Source organism: Poecilia mexicana, unplaced genomic scaffold (assembly GCF_051168715.1).
Source record: "Poecilia mexicana isolate PSO_F unplaced genomic scaffold, ASM5116871v1 scaffold_14, whole genome shotgun sequence".
Taxonomy (NCBI): Eukaryota; Metazoa; Chordata; class Actinopteri; order Cyprinodontiformes; family Poeciliidae; genus Poecilia; species Poecilia mexicana.
In genome coordinates, this window is record NW_028263383.1 from 20156950 (window position 1) to 20181176 (window position 24227).

General features: G+C 41.7%; 1 protein-coding gene across 1 annotated transcript in view; it reads left to right on the forward strand.

Annotated features, from left to right (window-relative positions):
• The window catches only part of robo3 (roundabout, axon guidance receptor, homolog 3 (Drosophila)), a 170232-nt gene that overhangs the window by 92188 nt on the left and 53817 nt on the right, over nt 1–24227 (forward strand). Inside the window, exon 2 of the mRNA XM_088012628.1 lies at nt 5882–6208. Within this exon, the coding sequence (XP_087868754.1) occupies nt 5882–6208 (327 nt within the window). The remainder of the gene's footprint in view (nt 1–5881; nt 6209–24227) is intronic.

Here is a 24227-nt window from a genome sequence, read left to right on the forward strand (position 1 = left end):
GGATGGATGGATGGATGGTGGATAGATGAATGGATGGATAGATGGATAGATGAATGGATGAATGGATGGATAGATGAATGGATGGACAGATGGATAGATGAATGGATGGATGGATGGATAGATGAATGGATGGACAGATGGATAGATGAATGGATGGATGGATGGGTGGTGACAAACGATCCTTCCTGGTGTAATTTGGAGTCAGAACAGCGTCTCAGTTGGTAAGCGGCTGTAATGGAGAGATACGGTGTTGGAAGCATTTCAGAGCTGCAGATGTGCAGAAAAAGCATTTAACAGTCTGTCACCCCAAACAAATAGCTTGTCAAGTGAAATTATGTTGAAGTGAACTTTTCACAGAGCTCTTTTCTCCGCTTTGTGTCTGTGCCACTTGATTTCCTCCTTCCTTTACCTAACAGCCTGGATTTATGCGGCTTTTTTCTTTTTGTTCGAGTCTTGTTTTGAGGATTCCTGTCAAGGTCCTTTTCGTCTGGCAGCGACATGACGAGCGTGTCTCCAATCGCAAGCTGACCCCCCACTCATCTGACCTGTCACTCGATAACAGAGGATTATTTCTGAATAAAGTATTTTTGTGCCATAGTATGTCCCACGCGTTTTGTCAGTGTGATGTTTGGCTATTTTGGGACATTTTAACGATCGTATTCGTTAGAGTCAGCTGGATCCAGGGATTGATAGCAACACATAAACACTTTAAGCATCATTTGGTTGTCAGTGCTGTGACTTAATGAGCTTGTGGATTAAAAGTCGCTCAAAGATGAAAGGCCGCTACTGTAAATGGCGAAATAAGTTGGCTGGATGAGGACTGCATCTCAGCTGGACCGGTCCTCATTGCTGAAACATTTGTAACTCCGCTGAAAGAGAAAAATTCATGCAAACTCCTGCCACTGAAAGGACACTGCAGCGGGAGTCTGTCTGCTCTCGGCTGCTTTGTTTCGAATTCTTCTCGCTCGTTTCTGAGCCAGACGTAAAAGTTCCCTGTCACCTTTTTAGATTTCTTTCTCCCCTTCACCTCATCTCAGCGGCTGCAAAAGACTTTGAAGTTGTTTGACAGTAATTTATTCTGTGTATGCATTCCTCCTGATGGTTCAATATAGTATAAATACAGAGTGCTGCTCTTTGTGATGAAGTCTTTTTGATGTTCAGTCTGTCAGTTCGGCCTCAGCAGGTAGGAGGGGCAGGTTGAGGCTGCAGAGCTGCTGAAGTGGAATTAACTGAAATAAACTGGACGCTTCTTTACTTTGATGCTAACATGGCTTTGTGAGCGCTGGCTTTTACTCTTTGCACCTTTTAAGGGTTTTAAAGCGAATAAGCCAACAGTGTCAGGGTTAAGCGTTTAAACTTTTTCTATATTTGGTCGGTTGAAAATCGAAAACCCTGATGAAATCTCGAGTTTGAGAATGGTTGAAGTCATTGTCAAACTGCGGCTCTGTCACTTTTGTGTGAGTTTAATGCAAACATCGCAGTGAAACAGGGCCGCACAAAGAATCAATAATATACATCGCGACAGACGCGTGATCAATATCAACAGATAATACATCTGATAAAATATTCAATATTTCATATATTCAGTGAAGGCTGGTGGCATCACTCAGTCTAGGCTTATATCAGTGTAAGTTTATAAAGTTTCACACAAATGTAACATTTGTCTGTTATCAGTGAACAAATGCTAATTACTTTCATAAGCAAAACGGAGTAGAGGTGGGCTATAAAGCTTTATCTTGATATTTTGTGGCGCTGTTGTGATGACGATAAAAATGGGAATAAGACCAATTTATTATTTCTTTTTTTTGGTAACTTTATGGCTGTGACTGCATGGCACAGACACACACAAATGCTGCTCTTAAAAAATATACTGATTTATAATACTCTTCTTTAGGACACCAGTCACCTAGAGAAGTGTTATTTGTATCACTAAACTGCACATGTTTTCAAAGTTTCAAGTTTATTGGCACTTTAGTCGAAGAGACAGTGGGGAAAATAGTAGAAGTAAAAATCCCAACAGGACAGACAGTTTTTGGGGAATTTTAAACATCATTAATTGGAATTTATCGCGATAACGATAAATCAAAGTTCTTATCACAATAAGGAATTTATCACGATAAATTATGATTGATACAGTAAATGCTCACCCATGAAAGAGAGCACTGTCGATGGGAAGCAGAGGTCCCTGTGTGCCCACTTTTGCATTTTTACACATATTTGTCTGGACATGAGTCAGAGATTGACCAGAAAGTTGCTACATGACAAAGACTGATATTGGACAGCTGGTTCCTGATCTGCAGCCAGATCTCTCTGAAATCGGACATTTTCTCCTTTTGGCTATTTTGGCAGTAACTCATCTCTCCTTCACGCGGCTCTCTCATCAAACTCCCAGGCTTTCAGCCTGGGTTCCTGCTGCATCCCTGTGGCTTCATTAGCTCATATGTATTTCCAAAAGTTGCTGCCATCCTGCTGTAGAGCACCGTGCACAGCAGCTAATAGGTCCTTAGAGGGATCATGGTGTTCATACCAGAAACTCTTCTCAACATCAGCAGGCAGACTCCAGCTGTCTCCTTAACCAGATCTGAGTTCCTCTTTTCCAGCCTTGTCCCTCTCCGTTGTGTATGTTTTCACTCACTTTGAGCTGGGGAGCTGGGGAATACTGCTCATCTTAGAAATTCAAATATCCTTGAGATGTGTGTCAGCGCAGTCAGTCTCTATCATGCAGATCAGTAGCGTTTTACTGTCGGTTTAATGTGCAGCCCGCAGCAGCACAGAGGGATCCTATGGAGAGGTCCGGGGTCAAAGAACGTCTTTTGGATTTGTAATGGATGCGATGACAATTTCCTCCACTTCCCTGACTGATCCGGACATGTGGGTGACAGCCCATGTACAGACGGCAGAGCATTTCAGTTTGGGATGAGTGATCTTTTCATGAAGCCTACGTTTCCTCTGCTGCCACGCGTGTCATCCATAAGAGATGGTGTTCAGTGGTTTCCTCTTGGATCTTCTTTGTTGATACTTAGCTCTGCCTCCCACGGTCGTCTGGTCCTCTTTAAAAAGACGTTTTCTTTCGATTTCCGCGCAGTATGCTTTACCGCTGCTCACGCTGTAAAATTTATGAGTTGGCTCTTAAATGGGCTCTTCTGCTGAGCTCTTAACCACTGTGGTTTATTTCTACCCTGATAAATAAACAATACACTACATCTTGGTGAACAGCCCAGATAAAACTCACAAAAATGTCGGAGGAGAAGCATAGGGGGAAAAACAAATCATTATTTATACACAGAAAGCAATACTTATAGTCGATATGTACTGATATCTGATCTATAAGTGTTTGATGTGTATCTTGATCAGTAGTTCCACATGTTATATTATGAGATTGATAACACAGTTTTCTATTACTTAGCTGTACAGTTTTATCCGCTGTATTTATAACATTTATTTAGAGTCCGTGTTTTCAAGAAAGCAACATTATTTGGTTCAGTTTCAGTGTTATCAAGTTTGTGTATTTTTTTTACAAACCAGAAAAGGTCAAATATGGTTTTATCTCATTACTTGAGAAAAAGTAATGACTTTAAACATTTTAAAAAGTCCTTTAGTGTCAGCAGGAAGCTCCAAAGCAGATGACTTCTTTAACTTTGCTAGCAGCTAACAGCAGTTGGCTAACAGCTGGTATCTATCCAATCTCTTTGTTTTCCCACTTCTTGCAAAACTTTAACTTTGTGTGTTTCGTGCATATCTTTGTTTTTATGTTCAGTAAATACACCTTCTATGTTTTTTGTTTTTGCAGTCTCTGTAAGACGTGTGGAACTCATAATTCGGACTCAAATTTAGTTCCTGAGACAAAGTGCCATTCTGACAGCGACTGAATAGTGCTGAGTCAGACTTTACTTTGCTGAGAAATATTGTGCCATTTCAATATGGTGATATCTGATGGACTGAGATCTTGTTACGGTGAATGCAGCAGGATTTTTTTTTAATAAACATGTATGGAAGTGAAGCTAGAACGATGGGATACATGTTTAGATGTGGTGTGTGTGTGTGTGTGTGTGTGTGTGTGTGCGTGTGTGTGTATGCGTGTGTGTGTGTGTGTGTTAACAGCTTACTGAATGACATTTTTCTGGATCAGGACAGGGCTGTGATTTCCCTCGATTTCTTTGTTGCTATTTTCACAAAGATTAATTTTTTTCCCCCATTATATACGCCTTTTAATAAGCCAGAAATTAGATCTTGTTAATTTATGGCTGTTTTTTTTATGTTTTCAACAGACTTGTTAATACAACAACCCATTTGTAGAGTCTGAAAACCAATCAGCATTCTTCCTCTCAGTCAGTTTGGTTAGCAAGAAACTCATCACAATCAAAACCTATTGGTAATCTGATCTATTGAAATAGTTTTCATAGGTATATAGCAGAAAAGTAAAAACAATTCCAACTGGCATCCAACTCCAAAGTTTTCTAGCTCAACAAATTATACAGTGAAGTTTCAAGGTAAAAAGAAAAAAAAATAGAGGCTTTGTATTGCATAATGTAAGTGTGCAGTGCATTTCAGACAATTCCAGACCGGAGCCTAGTTGTTCTCTTTATTTGATCTCTAAGCAAGTGCAGCTCCTCTGGACCATTTCCGTTTGTTACAACATCCCACTTCCCCATCTTTGTGAGGGTAATTGCATTGAAAAAGCACCATCACACTATTCTCTATATCCCCATCTCCAAGAAGCACTTTAGAGGAGTTCTTAATCCTCCTAAACCTTAGAAAGGATTTGCTGGTTGGAGGAATTCTGACTGCTTTTCTTATCAGATAGTGTCAGCAAAGTTTGAGGCTTTGAACTAGTTCCTCTGAATGGACCTGCAGACTGTACCCGTTCAGCTCGAAATTAAGGTTCTGGTCCTTGAACGCATCACCAACGGACAAGAGATTTGTCCAAAGTCAAAAGAAAAAGTAATTCACTTACTATTTATCACTTTATATGTTGACTAAGACATTGATGTGCACAGTTTGTAGTTATGGGGAAAAAAAGTATTTTCCCTCCTACAGATATGTGATACTTAAATATCATCGGTTAACAAACAGCGGATGGTCCTTTTGGTTCTTCACCATCGCCTTCTTTTGCAGAATCTTCTTTTGAAGTCTAAGGTTAACAGCTCTGTTATAAATACTCCAAAAACATGAGGATTTGTAACAATTTACAGCAGCGTAAGACTGATATGGTGACAAAGAAATAGAATGCATTGTTCGAAAAAAGAGGAAGCATCCAGCATACACTCAAGCATCTACTATCCAAAAAAAAAAACAAATATAAAAGTGACATGGTATTCCTTTATTTACCCAGCATTTCTTACACCTCAGGATGCTTACGTTGCTGTTATTGCTTTCCACATAACTGTGCTTTTCTCATCTAAGTTAAAAAAGAAAAAAATTACACCAGCTCCACCTGCATCTACCTTCCAATCTGTTGAGAAAATAAGATTCATAACTGGTGATTTGCAGCTTGCGAGTTTTCAGCTTCATAAAGCTGTACAAAATTTTAATCTGCCTTCTTGTTTTTTTGCCTCGATGTGTGTGAGCATAAACTGATCTGTCTGAACTGGTAGTGTGTGTAAATTTAGATGTCTTTGAAGCAAGACGTTTGAGCGTGTTATTTTTGCCCGTTGGTGCCCTGCCACATTACGCATCTGCCTTTTAACGATCTACAAGGTTCCACGTTACTTATAAAAAAACATAAACCTTTATTTTACAAGTAGTTTTTCCACCAGGTACTCTAGATGTCTGTGCAATATCTGTCACTAATTATTTTCACGCTTTCTAAAATAACAATACATGATCATCCATAGTAAGAATAAGGCCAGCTTTAACTCTGTCTTCCTTTCCATTCCTTCAGGATCTCGCCCCAGGTTGGAGGATGCTGCTCCTCGGATCATCGAGCATCCCTCCGATTTGATTGTGTCCAAGGGAGAACCGGCAACCCTCAACTGCAAGGCCGAGGGGCGGCCCACGCCCACCGTGGAGTGGTACAAAGACGGCGAGCGGGTGGAGACGGATCGAGAGGACCCTCGCTCCCACCGCATGCTGCTGCCGAGCGGCTCGCTCTTCTTCCTGCGAATCGTCCACGGGCGGCGGAGCAAACCGGACGAAGGCGTCTACGTCTGCGTGGCGCGCAACTACCTGGGCGAGGCCGTCAGCCGCAACGCGTCGCTGGAGGTGGCGAGTGAGTGACGTCAGAGCTCAACTGCTACGTCAGGGAAAAAAAGAGTGCCGCAATAGTGGTGTGAAGGATGATTATCAAGTATTGCAACTGAAAATCAAACATATGGGGGCGTGTCACGCTTTAACAGCTTCCCTGAAACGCAGAACTGTAGAGAGAATCAGCCAGAGTAAGGATGAAGAGTGAAGTGTGAAAGGAGGCTTGTGTGTAGGTGAGATAAGGTGTTGGAGGCCACAGAGTGGCTGTTCGTATAACAGGTGTCAAATATCCGGAGGCTCCCGTTATGAGACGGGATTTAAATCCCAGATAGAGTTCGCTGGTAATAACGTTAGCCACGCTGGGAGAGTGAGGAAGAGCAGACATCGCTTCAAAGGACTCCACGCTCTCTTATCATGAGCCTCACTCGGCTCAGTTAACTTGAAACACAGACCTTGACCTTGATGTCAGATCTCCTGGCAGCTTCCACCCTGAACCCCCCGCGCTCCCCTCTGACACCACGTCCTATCTCTACCCGCTCCACAGAGCCCGGCCTGCTGTCACGCCGCGGCCGGGCCTCCGCGCCCGCTCCTGTTAATGTGGACGGATGACAGCCAGTTCAAGAGACAGAGATAGCGGTTGTCGCCGCTGGACAGGAAGGCTGGGAAACTGTCTTGCAGGGAGAGGACGAGGGGCAGCTGGCAGCTTCCCACCACCAGATCCCATTTTCTTAAAATACAACAAACTCCTGTCAGATTCTGACTCTGCGTGACTCCTCTGGGTTTTTTCTCCAAAGCCAGGCTGCTCGTGAGCATTTCTAATTAAAAGTGGGATATTATGTATTTTCCTGTTATAGTCAAGTTACTGTAGCTTTTTTTTTTTCTGAAATCAGATTTTTGTGTGTGTGTGGTTGATCATGCTACTGATTAAAATCTATGTGAGGGGTTTATGTGCTCAAAGCGACGCACATGCGCAGCAGAAGAACGTAGGCGTCACAAAGCAGCTCTCCGTTTATGGAGGTCATAATGGACGCTGGCGTCTAGGGATCGATTGTAAAGTTATCCAACAATGGGAGCTGACAGGATTGATCATCCTGATAAAAAGAAAGCACAATTAATAGTAATGATCTTTTTTGGAGCACCAACAGTAACTTCTGTAGAGACGTCTGTTTGGATGCGTTGTCGGATCCAGGAGTGGTGGGATTGAGATGTGAGGTATTTTAGAGTTTACACCAGACTATTGGGCCAAAACGATTTGCTTGGTGGGCTTGTTGGGTTTCTGTGGCATGTTTAATGACCCTACAGTGCATACAGTGGAGATAAAATCAAACCAGAATGCACAGTATACAGTTGTTTCTCTACTTATTATAGTCTAAATAGAGGAGGAGCAAGTTAAATTTACCTTGTTGAGGAAGGAAAGAAAGTAAGATGCAGAGATTAGTTAGACTCTAACAAGTACAGTGCATTGTGCAGTAAATGTGCAAATGTGGCCCCGCCCTGCTCTGCTCCTATCAGTCACACAACCCAGATGATGATTTGCACCTGACTCATCCTGCAGTTAGAACAAGCGACAAAACAGAGCTGGAGGATGTTAAACAAAAGCTAAAAACGAAAGAAGTTACACTTCTAACTCAAATTACGGGCAAAAAACGAAAGCAGTAAAATCTCAATTACACTAATATGTTATGTTATATGTTATGAGACACACTTCTTTTTCAATTTCTTCATAAGTCCATATTTATCATTTTCAGCAGTTGTTTAGAAGATTTTTTTGGAGTGTTTGGATGGGGGGTGAAAAGATCAGAATTGGGTAGTAGAGACCACAAAAAGCCAGATTTTGGGTTGCATTCCCCTGCTGTGTGAACTTAGCCTAAGTAGGTAAAATGCTGTATATATCAAAAATAACGTAAATTTGACTCCACTTCATCTGATGCCTTGAAATTGGCCTCTGTCTCTTTAAGATCATCCAATACTTTTCTACACCCTTTAGCAAGTAAGCACAATAATGCTTCTTCTCCCCGCTGTTTAACAACGATCTTAACAACGATCTTAGGAGCATTGGACTGAGAAGTAGTTTGAATGATGAGCTCTGCAGATGCATTTTTTTTTTTTGTGAAACCAATTAACCAATTAACAGTCATGTTTTTGGGCTGTGGGGAAAGCTGGGATACCTGGAGGGAACCCTGATTTACCCAAGGAGAACATTCAAACTCCATCCAGAAATAAACTCGGGATCAGGATTCAAACTGTCTTGCTGCCCAATCTATATCTTCAGCTGATATTTATAAATCTGGCATGAAATACACATTATAAACACAGATCAATAATATTTAAAGCAAGTTCACAAACCCTTTTTAACTCTGGTTTGCTGCTTAACTCCATGTATATGCAGAAAAATCGGTGAAACCTCAGACTGCTGCCAATGATTTTATGACAAGGCATCCATTTTCCTGAAAGACTTCAACCCTGCTGTTGTACCCAAACCCAACTCTACCTGCCTTCGGAGAAAAACAGTCGATGAATCATTCTTCATCTTCCAAAAATATCGTGGATGTGCGAAGCATGTCCATCACCTACACCTCCCCCTCTAACTGCACAAAGACATACTTTTCACTTCGCTCTTCCTCTGTTTCCGTAGGAACATCACCTGTGGTGGAGTAAGTGGAGGTGTTGAGAGTCACTTTTAATAATGAGTGACAGATATCTTTCAGTCTGTGGATACCCCCGGAAATGATAAAAAAAAAATCTTTTTGGTTCCAGATTTTTGACAATGTACCATACGTATGGTTTCTTTGAGTACACTTTCTGTTTTTCCTTCAGTGCCAAATATTGTGCGTTGTTAACGGCTGCCTCACACCGACGCTGACAGAATCGCTAAAGGTTTCTGAGTGTCGAACTTTTGTTCTTAATGATCCGGCTATGGCATTCTGTTACACAGGTTGACAGACAAAACTGTTTCTCCCACAGATGTGTGTGTGTGTGTGTGTGGAATTTATGGTACAGCGCCAAGTACACAGTCTGCACAAAACCTAAAGTGGTTATCAGGCGGCGATACGCCTGATATGCTGCTCAGATCCAGCAAGGCAACTGCTATGCTCAGCCAGGTGACTGATGAAAGTCTACCAGGGTTGTTTTAATGACTAAAAGTAATGAATAATAATGGCAGCAAATCTATTTATTATTTGTTCTAAATTTATCTGAGCATTATTCGCTGGCTTAGTAAACCTTGGTTGTAGTGACAGATTCTCTTTCGCCTCCTGAAAAGTGAATCCCCACATTTAGAAAATTTATGCTGTCTTTCATTTCAACTGAGAAGTTGGAATGTCAATGTTTTGGTAAAAAAAAAATCAACTGGAATAGGCCCTGAAGTTTGAGTAAGTGTGTAATTGTTCTGGTAGAAACAATAGGAGCCATGAAATACTCCACCTCATTTGCTTTTGCTACTCCCGTTTAAGTAAATTTCTTCCTAGCCATACGGTTAAAGAGACGATAGAGTTGGGGTAATGACCCCTTGCCCCATTATAATCAATGGAAAAGATGGTTTGAGCCTCTTTTCTCCTTTGTTCTGTCGTCTTGCTCTGCATCCGTAAAGCCTCATTTTCAGCTCCTCTGAGATTTGAGGTTGAAGTTCAGGTATTATCTGAGCCTTTGAGATGCTAATCAGCTGCTCCCTGTTGTTAAAAAGATGCCTTGTTGCTAGGCATCATAGCAACTGTGCGAAATTTAAAAAGTAAGAGGACAATTCCTTCTAGCTGCGCAGCATCCAAAACTGGAGGAAATAATTATCCAAACATGCAACCCCCCAAAAAAAAAAAGAAACATAGCAAACATAACAGAGCTACTCCAATATGCTGCCATCATGACTGCGCCATTCTAACACCTTCCAGTAGGATAAAATGCTGTGTCGTTTTGCTAATTTCTTTGTCATCATTTTTAAGCTTATGTATTCCATAAAGTTTGTTTCACACTCGCAAAGAGAGTAAAGCAGATGTAATAGCCTGCAGTGCCCTGGCGGCACCAGGATGTGACATTTAGAGTGACACGCCTCACTTCCTGCTAGCTTAACGTCTTCTTCTCTGACGTTTTCATTTCATAGGCTTCTCGAGCGCCAGACTTTTTGGTTCATAAATATTCATCCAGATATGTGAGGAGAAAAGGAGATTTCACCGTGTTGGGGGGGAGGGGGGCTGGGTGGGCGATTCAAGCATTTTCAATTTAACTGAGTGGAAAAACCTTTAAGGGCTGGTTCACCCAGAAATCCAGCACACCTCCAGGGTTCTTTATAGGGTTTTTGGGGGGAGGAGGTGAGAAACGGGAACAATCAGGCCCCGAGGGTCAGAATCGCAGCTGTTTTCAAGAATTTCAGACATTAACAGGTGAAGATGGGTGCATGCCGAGTCCAGTCCAACTTTCTCACCCACAGTAATCCTGAAGAGTGAAGGAAGCAGCTGAACATCACTATCAACAGCTAGATCCTCCTTTCTCATTCTGCCACCCTCTCTCTCTCTCAAATACTTACATGTACACACCCACCCACACACACACACGCACACACACAGACACCACACGATGGCTGAAGCCCTCGCAGTAAAAACTGATTTCAGGGTTGATGGATTTGAATTTGAGTGAAGGATTTAGGGAGTTAGAAAGAATTTATGGTGGAAGGAGAGCAGGTTGGGTGCATCTGATCAAATGGATAAGGTGACCACAGACACACTCACGTTTACGTGAGCCTTCCCCCTCCCCCTCCATAGTCCTCTCTCTGCGTCCCGTCCTGGAGCTGCCCTCTGTCCCTGTTATTAAGCGTAGCGTTGTGTAGACATATGGGCTGTGATGGGAGCTCTGCGGGGCATGCTGTCCTACACAGCCAGATGCAGCTGCACTGCTATGTGCCCTTCCAGCTAAGTATCTACTCACCTGCAATCAGTCTCTGTTTACACCGACAAGGTAAGGTCAGTGTGGCTGTGCAACCAGCAGACAGAAAATGACTTCAGGTTGTCGCACTGAATGGGCGCCTTAATGCCCTGCCGTGGAATAAACATTTACTGTAAGGGCAGTAACAGCTCTGCTTGTGAGAAGAGGGCCATAAACTGAGGGAAACATTTGCATAAACTAATTAGTTCTTAAGTCTGAGTCTCGAGGGCTCCTCATGGTTGGGCAGAATTGCTGAAATCCGTTGCCGTTGCCGTAGTTTTGTGATGAAAACTGGTGTCACCTTGTTCTTAAAACCTTGAAATAGTCATTGCCCTCTGCCGTGATTGCTGCGATCACTATGCTGCCGTAAACCACACAGATGACAAAACACAGTGACGTGTACTGCAGCAGGAGGGGTTTCACAGGAGCTCTGCTCCGTGCCTTTTGTGGACCACGAAGCAAACGAATCTCCACAACCACTTGACTTCGACAGTTCAACTTTGTTCTGACCATGTTGGTTCCTCGACTCTGTTAATCAGTTGGGTTATTGTCAGACATCCAGTTGGTATCGCTTTGCTTCATGACCCATTAGAGATGTTTTTTTAAAGTTTGATAATATGAAGCCTCATTTCCACTGAGCGGTAGTGCAGTCAGCGCAGTTTGTGACACAATTTCGTCTGTTACCATTGTAAAAGCATCCCATACCACACCATTCCTGGGCCCCCTTCAGTGTAGGTCCACAGGACTATCCAGTTAGGGTGGAGCTAGTGGTGTCACACAACATAGTCCATTAACTGGGGGGATGGAAAAACATCACTGAGACATACCAATGATTTACATTTGTTGTAGTATGACGCCATGTTGGGCTTTTGAGTTTTAAAATAGCGTGACCTACCGCTCAGTGGAAACGAAGCGAGTAGTCATCATCCACAGAAGACAGTTTGGAGATTGGTGATGGATTTATAACAGACCAGACATTTCAACCCAGTGGGTGTCAAACCTTCCTGGTCCTGACCTCTTTTTTTTAGTAGCAAGGTTTTGCTGGCACAAGACCTGACTCACAGTCTCTGCTCTAATTTATCCCTACTGGGTTCTGTTGCGTTGTGGTTCAGGGCACTCTGGTTCTTCCATATTAAACTGGCTTCTTCCTGTTTTAATGGCTTGTGTTCTGGTGTGCAGTCATGTAGAAAAGGGAATGGGTCATCCACAAACTGTTCCTCACAGGACTCCCCGAAGCATAACTGCCATGTTTCAGTGGGGTGACACTTTTGTCAGGGTCTTGTGCAGTGTTAATTTTTCTCCGCATGTAGCGTATTACATCAGACCCACAAAATTCAATATTTGGTCTGAGTGAGCAGATAATCATCTTCCACCTTTACAATGTCACCTTCATGGCTTGTGGCCAACCAGACAGGTATTTTTAGGACTTTCTGTTTTTTTAACACTCTCCTATAAAAGTTAGATTTATGGAAATGTCTCTCCTTTCAACAGATTTTGTCTGCTTTTCTTATTCGTGATACTCCTTTCTGGCCTGTCGGTTTAGGTTGATCTCCATGTTTTTGTAGGTCTGCACTGCAGTGATATAGTAGGTTGTGCTCTTTCCATTTTGGGATGATGGATTGTATAGGTTTGAACCTAACCCTGCTCTAAATTTCTCCACAACTTCCTCCCTGGCCTCTGCTGTGTTTGGTCTTTAATGTTCTTTATCAACTCTCGGAGGCAGAATGTCATACTTCATTATTCCTCCACTTCATAATTACTGACCCTTTCCAACTGTGTCACCTAATCATTTTGAGACGCCATAAAGTGAGAGGATGACCGGAGCAACCGCCATTGTTTTTCCAAGTTATTTTTTCCAGGATAGTCGTGGCTTTTCTTGTTCAAGTCAAGTTAATTTGTCTATGGAAGTAGAACACATAGTTGGGGTTCATAGACAGCAATATTTACAAAGGTTGGAGATAGCTAGCTTAGAAAACCTTCTCCCTCATGACGTGTTTGTTGATTTGATGAAATCGCAGGCTTTGTTTGAATTCACGCCACATTATTTATACCACTATGTTGTAATTGGCTTTCCCCTTAAATTGGAGCAGATTTAAATGCTTAAAAAAATCGAAATGCTTGCCAGTTTTTTCGTACGTTAGGCTGCATGATGGTGGGGCATTTTCTCCATGGTTACTAATGATTAAATGATTAGCTTTTCCATAATGCAATATTTGATTGAAAGTTACTAAGTGTGCTTATTTATAAAATATATGAACGTTAATCTTACCTTGTAGAAAGTGAAAATCCACAAATACACCCTATGGCCGTTCTTGCAGTGAAATCAACTAAATAAAAGTGAGATTGGGTGACCAACTGTTTGTTTATAGGAGTTAACGCATACATAAGTTGTTTGACGTTTGTTATGAAGGGGTGGGCTACTTTCTGAAGAACGGGACGTCACATGACGATACCACGTGCTGAATGAGAGAAACGTCGCTTCAATTCTTTAGACAATATTTCTCTCAACATTTTCAGGTCCCTCTTGAAAATGAGATCTGGATCTCAACAGGGTTTACCTGGTTAAATAAAGGAAAAAATAAATAAAAATACAGTGTCTGAACTGCTGTGGCACATATTTGAAAATAACTTAGAAAGGATCCGATGTGTGTTCATGCTTCACTAATGGGATTGCAGGTCCAGGCCTCGTCACAGAGCGAACTGGTGGTCATTTCGAAAGGAGGGGGATCAGATGGCTGGAGTGAGGCTGTGGGCTTCTGGCTCATCCCCCTCTGGGTGATCCGGCCGTCTGCTGGTCATCGAGCCAGACGCACTGGCCAACCTTCCTCCAGAGGATATCCATGAATTAATTAGACCATACAAAAGGCAAGTGTTACTAGTGACCACCATGTGTGTGTGTGTGTGTGTGTGTGTGTGTGTGTGTGTGTGTGTGTGTGTGTGTGTGTGTGTGTGTGTCTGTGTGTGTGTGTGTGTTGATCTCATAAAGAGGTTTCTGAGACAAAAGCAGTGAGATGGTTGGGGGAAGGGGTTACAGTTTTGGGAGGGAGAGAGGTTAACAACAGGTGGTGTGAGGAAGAGCATAAATGTTCTCCCCCTCTTTAATGACAGTGTGGAGCAGGGGCCACGGGGCCATTGAGAGAACAATGAAGGGCCCTTGGTCCAACTGTCGTGTCCAATCATGCTCCATTATCGCCCTGTGTGGCTGATCGCAGCACTGCCATGCACATAGCACCCGCTAATATTTCACTCTTGAGCTGCGTACTGTATCGGGATTTTCTTAGACTTGCAGTATGTTCACACTCTGTTTTGTTTAAATAATTTAAAGAAAAACAACAATGAATGTCCAATCCACAATAGATTCATGTTAAATAAATAATAATATTATTGAAAAGTTAATTTATTCTAGTAACTCAATTAACTCAGATTAAACGCATAAATTCAATCTCACACAGACTGATGTTTTCACCCCTTTATTTCTGTTTTTTATGATACTTTTCTGCTTATTGTTAATTTAAATATTTAGATTAGAAAATTACATCAGACCAATAAAAAAAATACAGGAATGTGGGTAGTAGGTTATCATTTTCAAAAGTATTTTAAATGTGGCAGAGAAACACAGATCCTAATTTACTGAACATGGCTGTCATTACCAATGGATACTTAAAGATGTAGTTTTGCTAGTGTGAAATATGTTATAATTAACCCAAAACTTTAATTTTCAGCTGCAGATGGATAAAGTAAAATTGAAAAATACGTTTTGATATTTAATCCAGACAGATGCGTCCAAAGGAAACATGGAGCACACACAGAGCAGCAGGAGCAATGCCTTGTCCCATTCTGTTAATGGTTCACAGAGCCTGAGTTTGGGTCTCAGTTACTTAGCCGCGCTTAGCCACGTTACTTTTCCACCCTGTTGGAAAAGAAACGTGGCTAAGCGCCCAGCATCAAGCTCGCCAGTTTCCTTCTGGATTGTGGAAGCTGAAGGAATTTATCAGAAGAAATGTAGGCAACTTGATATGAAATCTCAATCTCCTGCCTTCAGTGTGCTGAATACATGCAGTAAGCTCGAGTAGTTTCACGTTTTGCCACCGTGCCCCATAACTGCTGGAAAAAAAAAAAAAAAAGATTGAGGTGGAATAAACAATAAAATGGATCAAATAAGTATAAAAGAGTAAAGGTCACGTCAGTAGTTTGGCAGTATTCTAGATATTTAAAACAAAAATCACTAATAATCTTTGTTGACTGATATGAAGAGCTTATATCATGATACGTTTTCCAGCCCCAGATCAGGCACAACAGAAGTGAGAGTAGATTGAAAGAAATATGGCTGTGCTGAGATGCGAAGGCACCACATGTACCACTTCGGTACGGAGGTTACAGTAATAAACCAATCCATTAGTTCATCACCTATAACATGAACCAGGATCCATCTGGGGTGTTTCATGTCAGCCGTGACAGACAGCAAGCCTAAGAGGCCAACGTAATCAATAACTGGCTCATGGAAATCAATTGGAGGCAATCTGAGTATTATTACAACACGGGGGGGGGGGGGGGGAGAGCATCCTGCAACTGGTTCCAGTGTGTTGTTAAAATGCAGGAAGGTCAGCGAACAAATGAATGTCAAGTCTTAACAATCAGAATCAGTGTGTCAGGCTGTTTGGGCTGCATATTGAATTGTAATTGGAGCAAATTATTCTTCCCAATAAGCAGCCTATGGTGATTATTATTTAAATGTCAGCTGTGCATGGAATAGCTGTAGGCTTTTATTTCTGCAAACTGGACGGCTTGTTTATACCACTGCTGGCTGAATGCCGGGCAGCCGGGCTTCAAGCTTCGGTTCTAATTTTAAAATCCTTCACCAGGTGATCGGAATGCATATTCCTGGCTTTATTAAATCCATTGTAAGTCTTATTTATATCACTGGACAGTTTCCACTTCCTGTTTGGATGAGTCATAAAGTGGTGGGACTCTGGACGCGACACTCTTTTTTTTTTTTTTTTTTTTTTAGATTTTTTACTGCTTATGAATCTTGCATATGGGAAAAATTTCAGTAAAGGATAATAAAAATGAAGCTAAATTTGCATCTTAGTGCCGTTTCAGCTCTTGCATAATAGAGTTAAAAAAAGGGTTCAATATATTGTTTTTTTTTTTCTTTTATTAAATCATAAAATGTTTGTTTCGTCGACGTCCCAGCGGCCGAGGGGCAAATTAGCATCGACTTGACGGACGCAGAGTGTCTCCGCATATCAATAAGGAGCTTATATTCATCCTTTCTATACTGAGAGGTGTTTGCTGTTGGCTTGCGAGCGGCGTCTTTTCAAACAGCCAGATCCACTGAGCCCGGCGTCAGCCTTGTCTTTAAAATCTACACACAGATGAGCATCTTTCATGGAGCCACGGATCTTCCCTCCTCGGAGCATTGTTAGGAGGAACTAATTACTTCTGACAGAGAACACCCCATCATACAGCCAGCAGCAGCTCTTTTTTTAGTGGCTCTTTGCTCAGCAGTCCACCACCACTATTGACGTGCCGTCTAAAATACCCGCCGTTGTGTTAGGAGTTCTTGTTCTGTGATCATCGAAGTGATTTTCTTCATCTGTACATGCATTAGAAGCACACCAGCTGGAGTTTTGTCTTTGTAGAGCTTTAAATGCAAATGCTGATTTATAACCCGTTCTGTGTTCTGCGGTATAGGAAGGTGTAAGAATAGCGTTCAGAATATTACTTTCTTTAGCCTTCCTGCCGAGAGTGTTCATTACCGCGTTATGTTATGAGCAGTCGTACCTCTGTGAAGGCGCAAAACAAATGCAAAGTTATTACAGAGTTGATGTTTTCAGCTGTCTTTAGCATCTCGTGTTAGTAATTAGCACATTATTATAGCTAGCGTGACTAAAATAGGAGTCTTGTTGTGTGTTCCTTAGAGAACTTAGACATGAACTCAGAAATTTGATCATCAGCTTTTTTAATGGTTCATGATGGACAAACTTTTAAGCTACTGGTGGGATGGTGGGACTCGATTAAGATGTTTCATCTAGTTAATTCAATTAATTAATTGTAAAACGAGCAACAGTTTGAGATAGATTATTGATTTAATAGGTATATAAGCTCAACATCAACATGTTTATTGTTTTTAATCTGTTAGTTTATTCAACCCATTCATCTTTCAAGTGTTTCTGGAATCCCTGATCATTCATCGAACTACTTTGAACAAATTCTTCTTTGGAAACGTGAACTGCACTGTGGACGATATCTGTGCTGCTGCAACATGTTTAGCATCGAGATGCTATTTTAGAATCGAACAGCTTCACTGACAGGCCAACTCATTTTAGTGCAACTTGAACACGATAAAAGTCTTTCCCATTTAACCTTCTGATTGTTTTTTTTTTGTTTTGTTTTTTTTTGAAGCAAAATCACCACAGTGGGCCAAGAGAAGCAGCTTTTTCACCCACCGCCGTTATTTCCGGATGTTGCTTTTTGCATCAGATTCACAGGCGTAGCAGAAGCAAAGTACAAAGGTTCTGGCTCATTGTCCTTCGGACGCAGAATAGGTTGTGTCCGAAATAATCTGACTGGCTGATTGATAAGCAGGCAGCTCTTGGTTAGGCTCTGAACATCTTTGTTCACTTTTCTCACAGTTTGTCAGCCTGACTGGTAACAGCTGCAAGACATTTCCAAAGGCAGTTTCTGACTCGAAGTTGACCTTTGCAACTTTGTTTTTTTTTTTTTTTTTTTTTTTTATAGAGCAAAGCATTCACCTGTGAGTATTTGGTGTGGTTCAGTTGTATTATCCAGCGCTTTTTTGTGCTAAAAAGAGGCATTTCAGGTGGATTTTGCCACATTTGACCTGCCTCCAAATTGTAGGTAGGAGGGTGAACAACTGTGTGAAATCATTATTGATTTCTGCTCCCATGTATTTGCACAAGATTCATTTCTTGTAAAGATGCACTCCCACTTTTGAATTAAAAAACGTCCGCAACGGGGGCTTAAGTCATTCGAGTGGAGCTAAATGGATTTCTGCTCCAGGATCCATCTGTTTTTGAAGTTTGTTGATCGGGGTGGAAAATTGGAAATGTTGCTCTTCTCCCTCTCTCTCTCTCTCTATAGCTTCACTGTTTCTCTCCTTCGCCGAATGCAGCTGTTTCACCCTTTAAGGTGATTCTTAAATTTCACTATTTAACACAGTCATTGATTTTTTTTTCACCTCCCCCTCCCTCCACTCCCTAAGCTAAAGCCCTCCCATGTTTTCATTTTACCTTCAGCCTATCTACGGTTTTCTGATCAGGCATGTCACACTTGACCAAAAAAGGTAGAAAGTATTTTGGCTCCTCGCTTCACCGTCTGCCTCCAATATGATAACAAGTTTGTATTTCTTTATTTTTGTTTTTTTGACACATGACCACCTGCCTTGTCGGTCATAACTTGTTGTAGCGGACAGAGACAGCTGACAGGAGGTCAGCTGACGCAGAGAAACTGGCTTGTCTCCACACAAAAAGACGCTGATGTCGGAGGGACGTTTCACCTTCTTCACCTCCCCGGCGGCGCAACACTGCAGGAAAAGTGGACAAGGTCAGAAAGTGAGCAGTGAAAGTGCTGCTAATGCATAAAAATAACAGCACTCCGTGTGAGTGGGAACTTTAGTGGAGCCGGTGGAGGCGATTCTGTGGCATTAAACAGGTGCAGTTTTAAAGGACGGCGGTGTAATTCAGAGAGAATGCTCTGGAATGGAGGCGGGGGTCTCTCTGGTCTCAGACTTGTTCGGTCGCAAGTCAAGCCCACAACTGTTACAAGTTTTGAAAAAGGAAAAGAAGGAACGCTCCTCTGACCATTTATCTTCAATAGACACAGCAGAATCTGACTTGGACTGCATGACTCCTAGTAGAACCACAAGAGCAATACAACAAACATGCTCATTAAAATGTATTTTTTTCAGCATCATACTTCATGACATGCACATATAATGTGGGTTTTTCCACCTCCTTTAGTAGCCCATGCCAGGGATGTTCTCAAGTCAGTTTTTCCAAGTCAAGTCTCAGACCTCAAACAAATAAAATAAACATTTCTTTAAAAAAAAAAAAAAAAAAAAAATTTATATATATATATATATATATATATATATATATATATATATATATATATATATATATATATATATATATATATATATATAAATAATGCCATCTAGTCTACCTGCAATTCTACATTTACTGGAATCTCGTGCCAGTTGTCCTCCGGCCCGGCTTACCAAACGTGTATCTTTTGAAACTCTTCAGAGCTGAAAAATAAAGCTCATTTTCTGCATGAATCAAAGAATGTTGCATTTATAACACCTGTTAGTCTCTCTGCTCTTTTTTTTCTGATTTGGAGGCTTTTCTCCTCCTAACTGTAAAACATTAATTCACTTTTTTCATTCCTTCTGATTGATTGTGAGATACTTTGTAAAGAAAAATGAGCAAAAAGTTCTGATACAATGCTGGCAGAGACTTGTGCAGAGGACCAGCATTCAGCTTCTATGCACCACGAATCTGGAACAAACTTCCTGAAAATTGCAAAACAGCTGAAACACTGAAATCCCTTAAATCAAAGCTTAAAACCCACCTGTTTAGAGTTGCCCTTGATGATGTGTGTTTGCTTGATAGTTTTGATGATAGTTGACAAAATGTAGCATTTATTGCTTCGTGAGTGATGACTGTGTGACGTTTTTACGACGTGAAGCACTGTGAACTGCCTCGTTCCTGAAACTCGCTGTCCAAATAAACTTGACTTGACAAAGTATCACAAGAGGTGGGCAGTTTGAAGACCAGAACCTGTAGAAATGTAAACCTTTTTGTAAACCAGACATATTTTGCGGTATGGAACTGAAAACCATGTTACAACAGCAGCAATAGGTCTTTTGTTCATAGCTGATTTCTGTTGACCACTAGACTTTCTTTTTTTTTTTTTGTGCCATGAGAGCAATTTAGCCTGCTTTCCTTTTGGCCTCGGTGATGCTGTTGTTCCCAGGCCAACAGAAATCCCCCTGGTAGTATTTCACTTGAATTGTCTTATTGTTAAAGTGGACTTCTTGGAGGTGGTCGCTGCCACCGTCCTACTATAGCGGTCAATTATTAAAGCCCACTGGGTGGAGGGGAGGGCAGGTGCCCATTGTTAAGAGACACCGCTGTCCATCCCGTCCGTTCCCCCCGAGGTCGAGTTTTAAAAAAAAAAAAAAGTCTTCCTGCTTTTCCAGATGGGTGAACTACAGTAGGCCTGATCGGGGTGGAGGGTCAGCTGAGGGCAACAAGAGGCCAGCGAGTAGGGGGTGATAGGCCAGGGTGCTTTATGTTTCTTACAATGGGGCTTCTCAGCAATGCTAAGTGACCCTGTTACCATGCCGCTGAAGGCTGCACGACATCAGCCATTACTAGATTAAAGTAATCCTCTTTTCGGGGGCCAGACAATTGCTTTATTAGCTGACCACACACAGGAGCTTCGGCCATCTCTGTAATGGTATTGTTGTGGGGGACCCTCGGGGGTCTCACGGTGGTGCAGAGGACGGTGAAATAAAGGCTGTTGCATGAATTACCTCTGCTTTGGCTTCTCTGCCTATGTCCCTCACAGGGTATCATTTATCATTTATCGTGATAAAATTGCTCCAACAAGAAGGATTTGTTTTCACAATAAATTCCAATTAGTGATGTTTAAAATGGCTCAAAACTGAGCATATTGTCAGATTTGCTATTTTTTTTTACTGTTTCGTCCACCATTTTTTTTCAATAGGAATATTAATATATTTTAAAATATGACTACATGCGGTTACTGTGTGCAGTTTAGCTTTACAAACACTTCTTTATGTGTAAAAGTTTGCTAATTCCCAAAGAGGTGTGTTTTTCAAGAGCAGTGTCTGTTTGTGGATAGCTGTGCCCATGTAAAATAAGTAATAAAAAGCTTTTTAACGTCACTTTTGTTATTAACACAACAGTACCGCAGGACATCGTGATGAGACTTTAAGCTCACATCGCCCGCCCTCAGTTCCTCATCACATGAGAGTTAACATATTGCTTTCTTTTCTGTCAAATTACGTGTTAAAGTCCTGCCCCTTCTTGTTGGACCTTTTGTTCTTTCCCAGCTTGTTTTTTTACAAATAACTGTCATTATAACACAGCTCCCCTGTTCTTTGTTTCATTTATGTACATCTAAAATTCAAAAATACACCCTACATTACTTACTGGTGCCTTTTTGCTGACATGTCACTATTGTTCAAAAGGACACGAGCTGTTTTCCTTTGCCTCCTTGTCGATCAAGCCTAAATAGCGTCGGCTTATCATTTATTCATCTTTTTTGAGAAATGGGAACCCACTCGGGCAGAATAAAATACTGTCAAATACGTTTAAACTTTCATGAGGAGCTCGGGTAAGACGAGATTACGAGGCACGTTTTCAGTTTTGCCGCTTGCAATCTATTGTCCGCGCGAAAGAAAGTCGTGTTTTTTGGGGGGAAAAGCTCCAAGAGATGCGGCGCCACGTTCTCCAGAGATAAATGCTTGTTTACGTTTCAGAAGGAGGGCGAAAATAAAATATACGACAGGAGACGGAACAGGCGATGCAGAATCGTCTCTTCCCTCCTCTTTCATCATCAAAAGAAACATGTTTGGACCGAATCCATGAAGAAATAAAGACGTACCATCATTAAGCTGATAGATCTGACAGACTTCACCTTGGCTGGCGCGCTTTCTAACGTATCATTCTTCCTCGGAGGCCACAGGCCTGCACTCTGTATCATCTATTCAGATTAAGAAACCGAGGGCAAAGAAATAAATCACATCTAGCGCTTTTTGATAATGCGATTTTATTGATCCATGCTCAGAAAATGTTTCTTTTTTTTTTTTTTTTTTGTGTTTCTCCTCACTGCTTCCAGGGGTTTGGACGTCAGGGTCAGCCACGCAGCGGTTCACTTGCATCAGAAACAAATCATCATTTCGCTCAAGGACGTCTTAACAGTCTGGACGTTTTGTGGCACTAATCCTGCTGCTGTTTTGAAGGACATGTCTCCCTTTACTCCAGCCTGTCCCCACAGGTTCTTAAAATTGAGCTCAGAGTTGCACTGCCGTCTCTCTTGCAGAATAGCGAATAGCAAAGCCCTGCAGAGATTGATTTGCAAGTTATTGGGGGTTGTGGGGATTTGTGCATGCCCCAGTAGGAATTACAGTATTAAAACATGTTTATAAACGATTTGCAGCAATTGGCCCCAAACCGGGTATTGAACCCAGGACTAAGCCACAAAAGCGGCCCAAGAGCTGGATTTTTTTTAATCTCCTCTTCTTTATCACTGCAGGTCAGTTGTCTTAAACTCTTGCTCTCCATCTGAAACTTTCAGACTTCTCTCTACTTCAGCACACCTGCCTCCAATATTAGCTTTTTAGCAGAACACCGTAGAGTGTTCATGATACGCTGCGTTTCCATTGACCATATAATTGAACAATATGGCATCTTGAAAATACATTTGCTGAATGGAAACATGCTAAGTTCAAAGCAACTGTTGCGTTTCACTAAAAACAATGAGCTAGGTTCTTTTTCAGCTGTATCGAAATTAGTTTATTTTGCAGAACTGCAATGGAAACACCTATATATATATATATATATATATATATATATATATATATATATATATATATACACACACACACACACACGCACTAGTCACATGATCAACAACCAGATGTCGCCACTGGCACAGACCATGAAGAAAACGTCATCAGGAAGTAGTTGGAGGATCATAGTGCAGCATGTTTTTAAATGACTTATTGCGTGTTTCCTTTTCAATGAAAAGCATTGCAATTGCAAGATTGTGTTTTCTCTCAGAATATTGACAACATATTTTAGACAATTATAATGGAAATGCAGCAATAGTGCAATAGTGAGGCAGTTTCAAGTATGTCGGGCAAGGGACACATCTAAAAGTTGCAGGACTCTGGCCCTCGATGAATGCAGGTTGAGACGCCTGCAGTAGGATGATTGCACTTCAGTGATTTCATGATGCACACCCCATAGAAACTGTAGAAGCTCTTTCAGAAATCTTACCTAATTTCTCAGTCAGACATGGCAGAAGCACTGTCCAGTCTGAAAAATGAGGAAAGTTTTGTTCACATGCTGCTTCATTTACTTTTTAACCCTTGTGCGTGCGAGGACTGAGGCAAACGATACAAGTTTTACATGTGTGGGGTCGGTTGGACCCCATTTGTAAACACAAGGGTTAATGACTTATAGTTGACTGTCTTGGTGTTCTGTTGATGTCTGTGAGGGTCAGATGCCTCACCTTTTGACAAGCGTGCAGCTCCGATTCCAAAACAGCGCAGAAAGTCAACACCATCGTTCACAACTCCTTCGTCTGTTCGCTGATTGACCAGGATGAAGTCGAGCTCAATGACAGAAAGCACCGAAGGGAGACGAGAAGAGCAGACTTGCGTAGAAAGGGAATGGCCAGGATATGGAGACAAGTAAAGACTCTTTAAAACTTTAATCTGAGCAGCTTCAGAGTTGCAATTTTGCAAAGTGGCTACAAATGGCTGCATAACCTTGATAAACAGCGCAGTTGCCAACAGGATCATGTTTGGAGCACTGCAGAACACTGGCTATTTGTCTCCTGGGGACAGTAGCTTACCACCCAGGTCGTCCAATCATCCTCACTGTCTCTGCTTTAGCATGCTTACTGTCTGTGTGCTTCATTATAACTGCTATGGATGCGCAGGCACGCATGAAGCACAGAGGACACCTCCTCAGGAACACAGGCTCATGCGATGTCCCACTGAACCAAACCCACAGTTGGACTCCAGTTTTCGTCTCTACCAAGTGTTACCCCCACCCAGCACCACCCTGTGCTCACTGCACCTCATTAATCCTAACCATGCTGCTCATTCTACCTCGCCGTGTGACAGGACGGTGTGCAGGGGTCAGACCTTATTAATGAGTGTTTAGGAACGCTTGGAAACCTTCACCTTCACAGACATGATTTCTTTCAGCTTGGTAGTTTCTCGCTCTTTTAAAGGGGGCAGTATTATGTGTCTTCCAGGCACATAATGCCATTTTATAGCAATCAATTAACTATGTTCATTTCAGTTACTAGAAAAATGTGATATATATCAAATATGACTTAAAGAA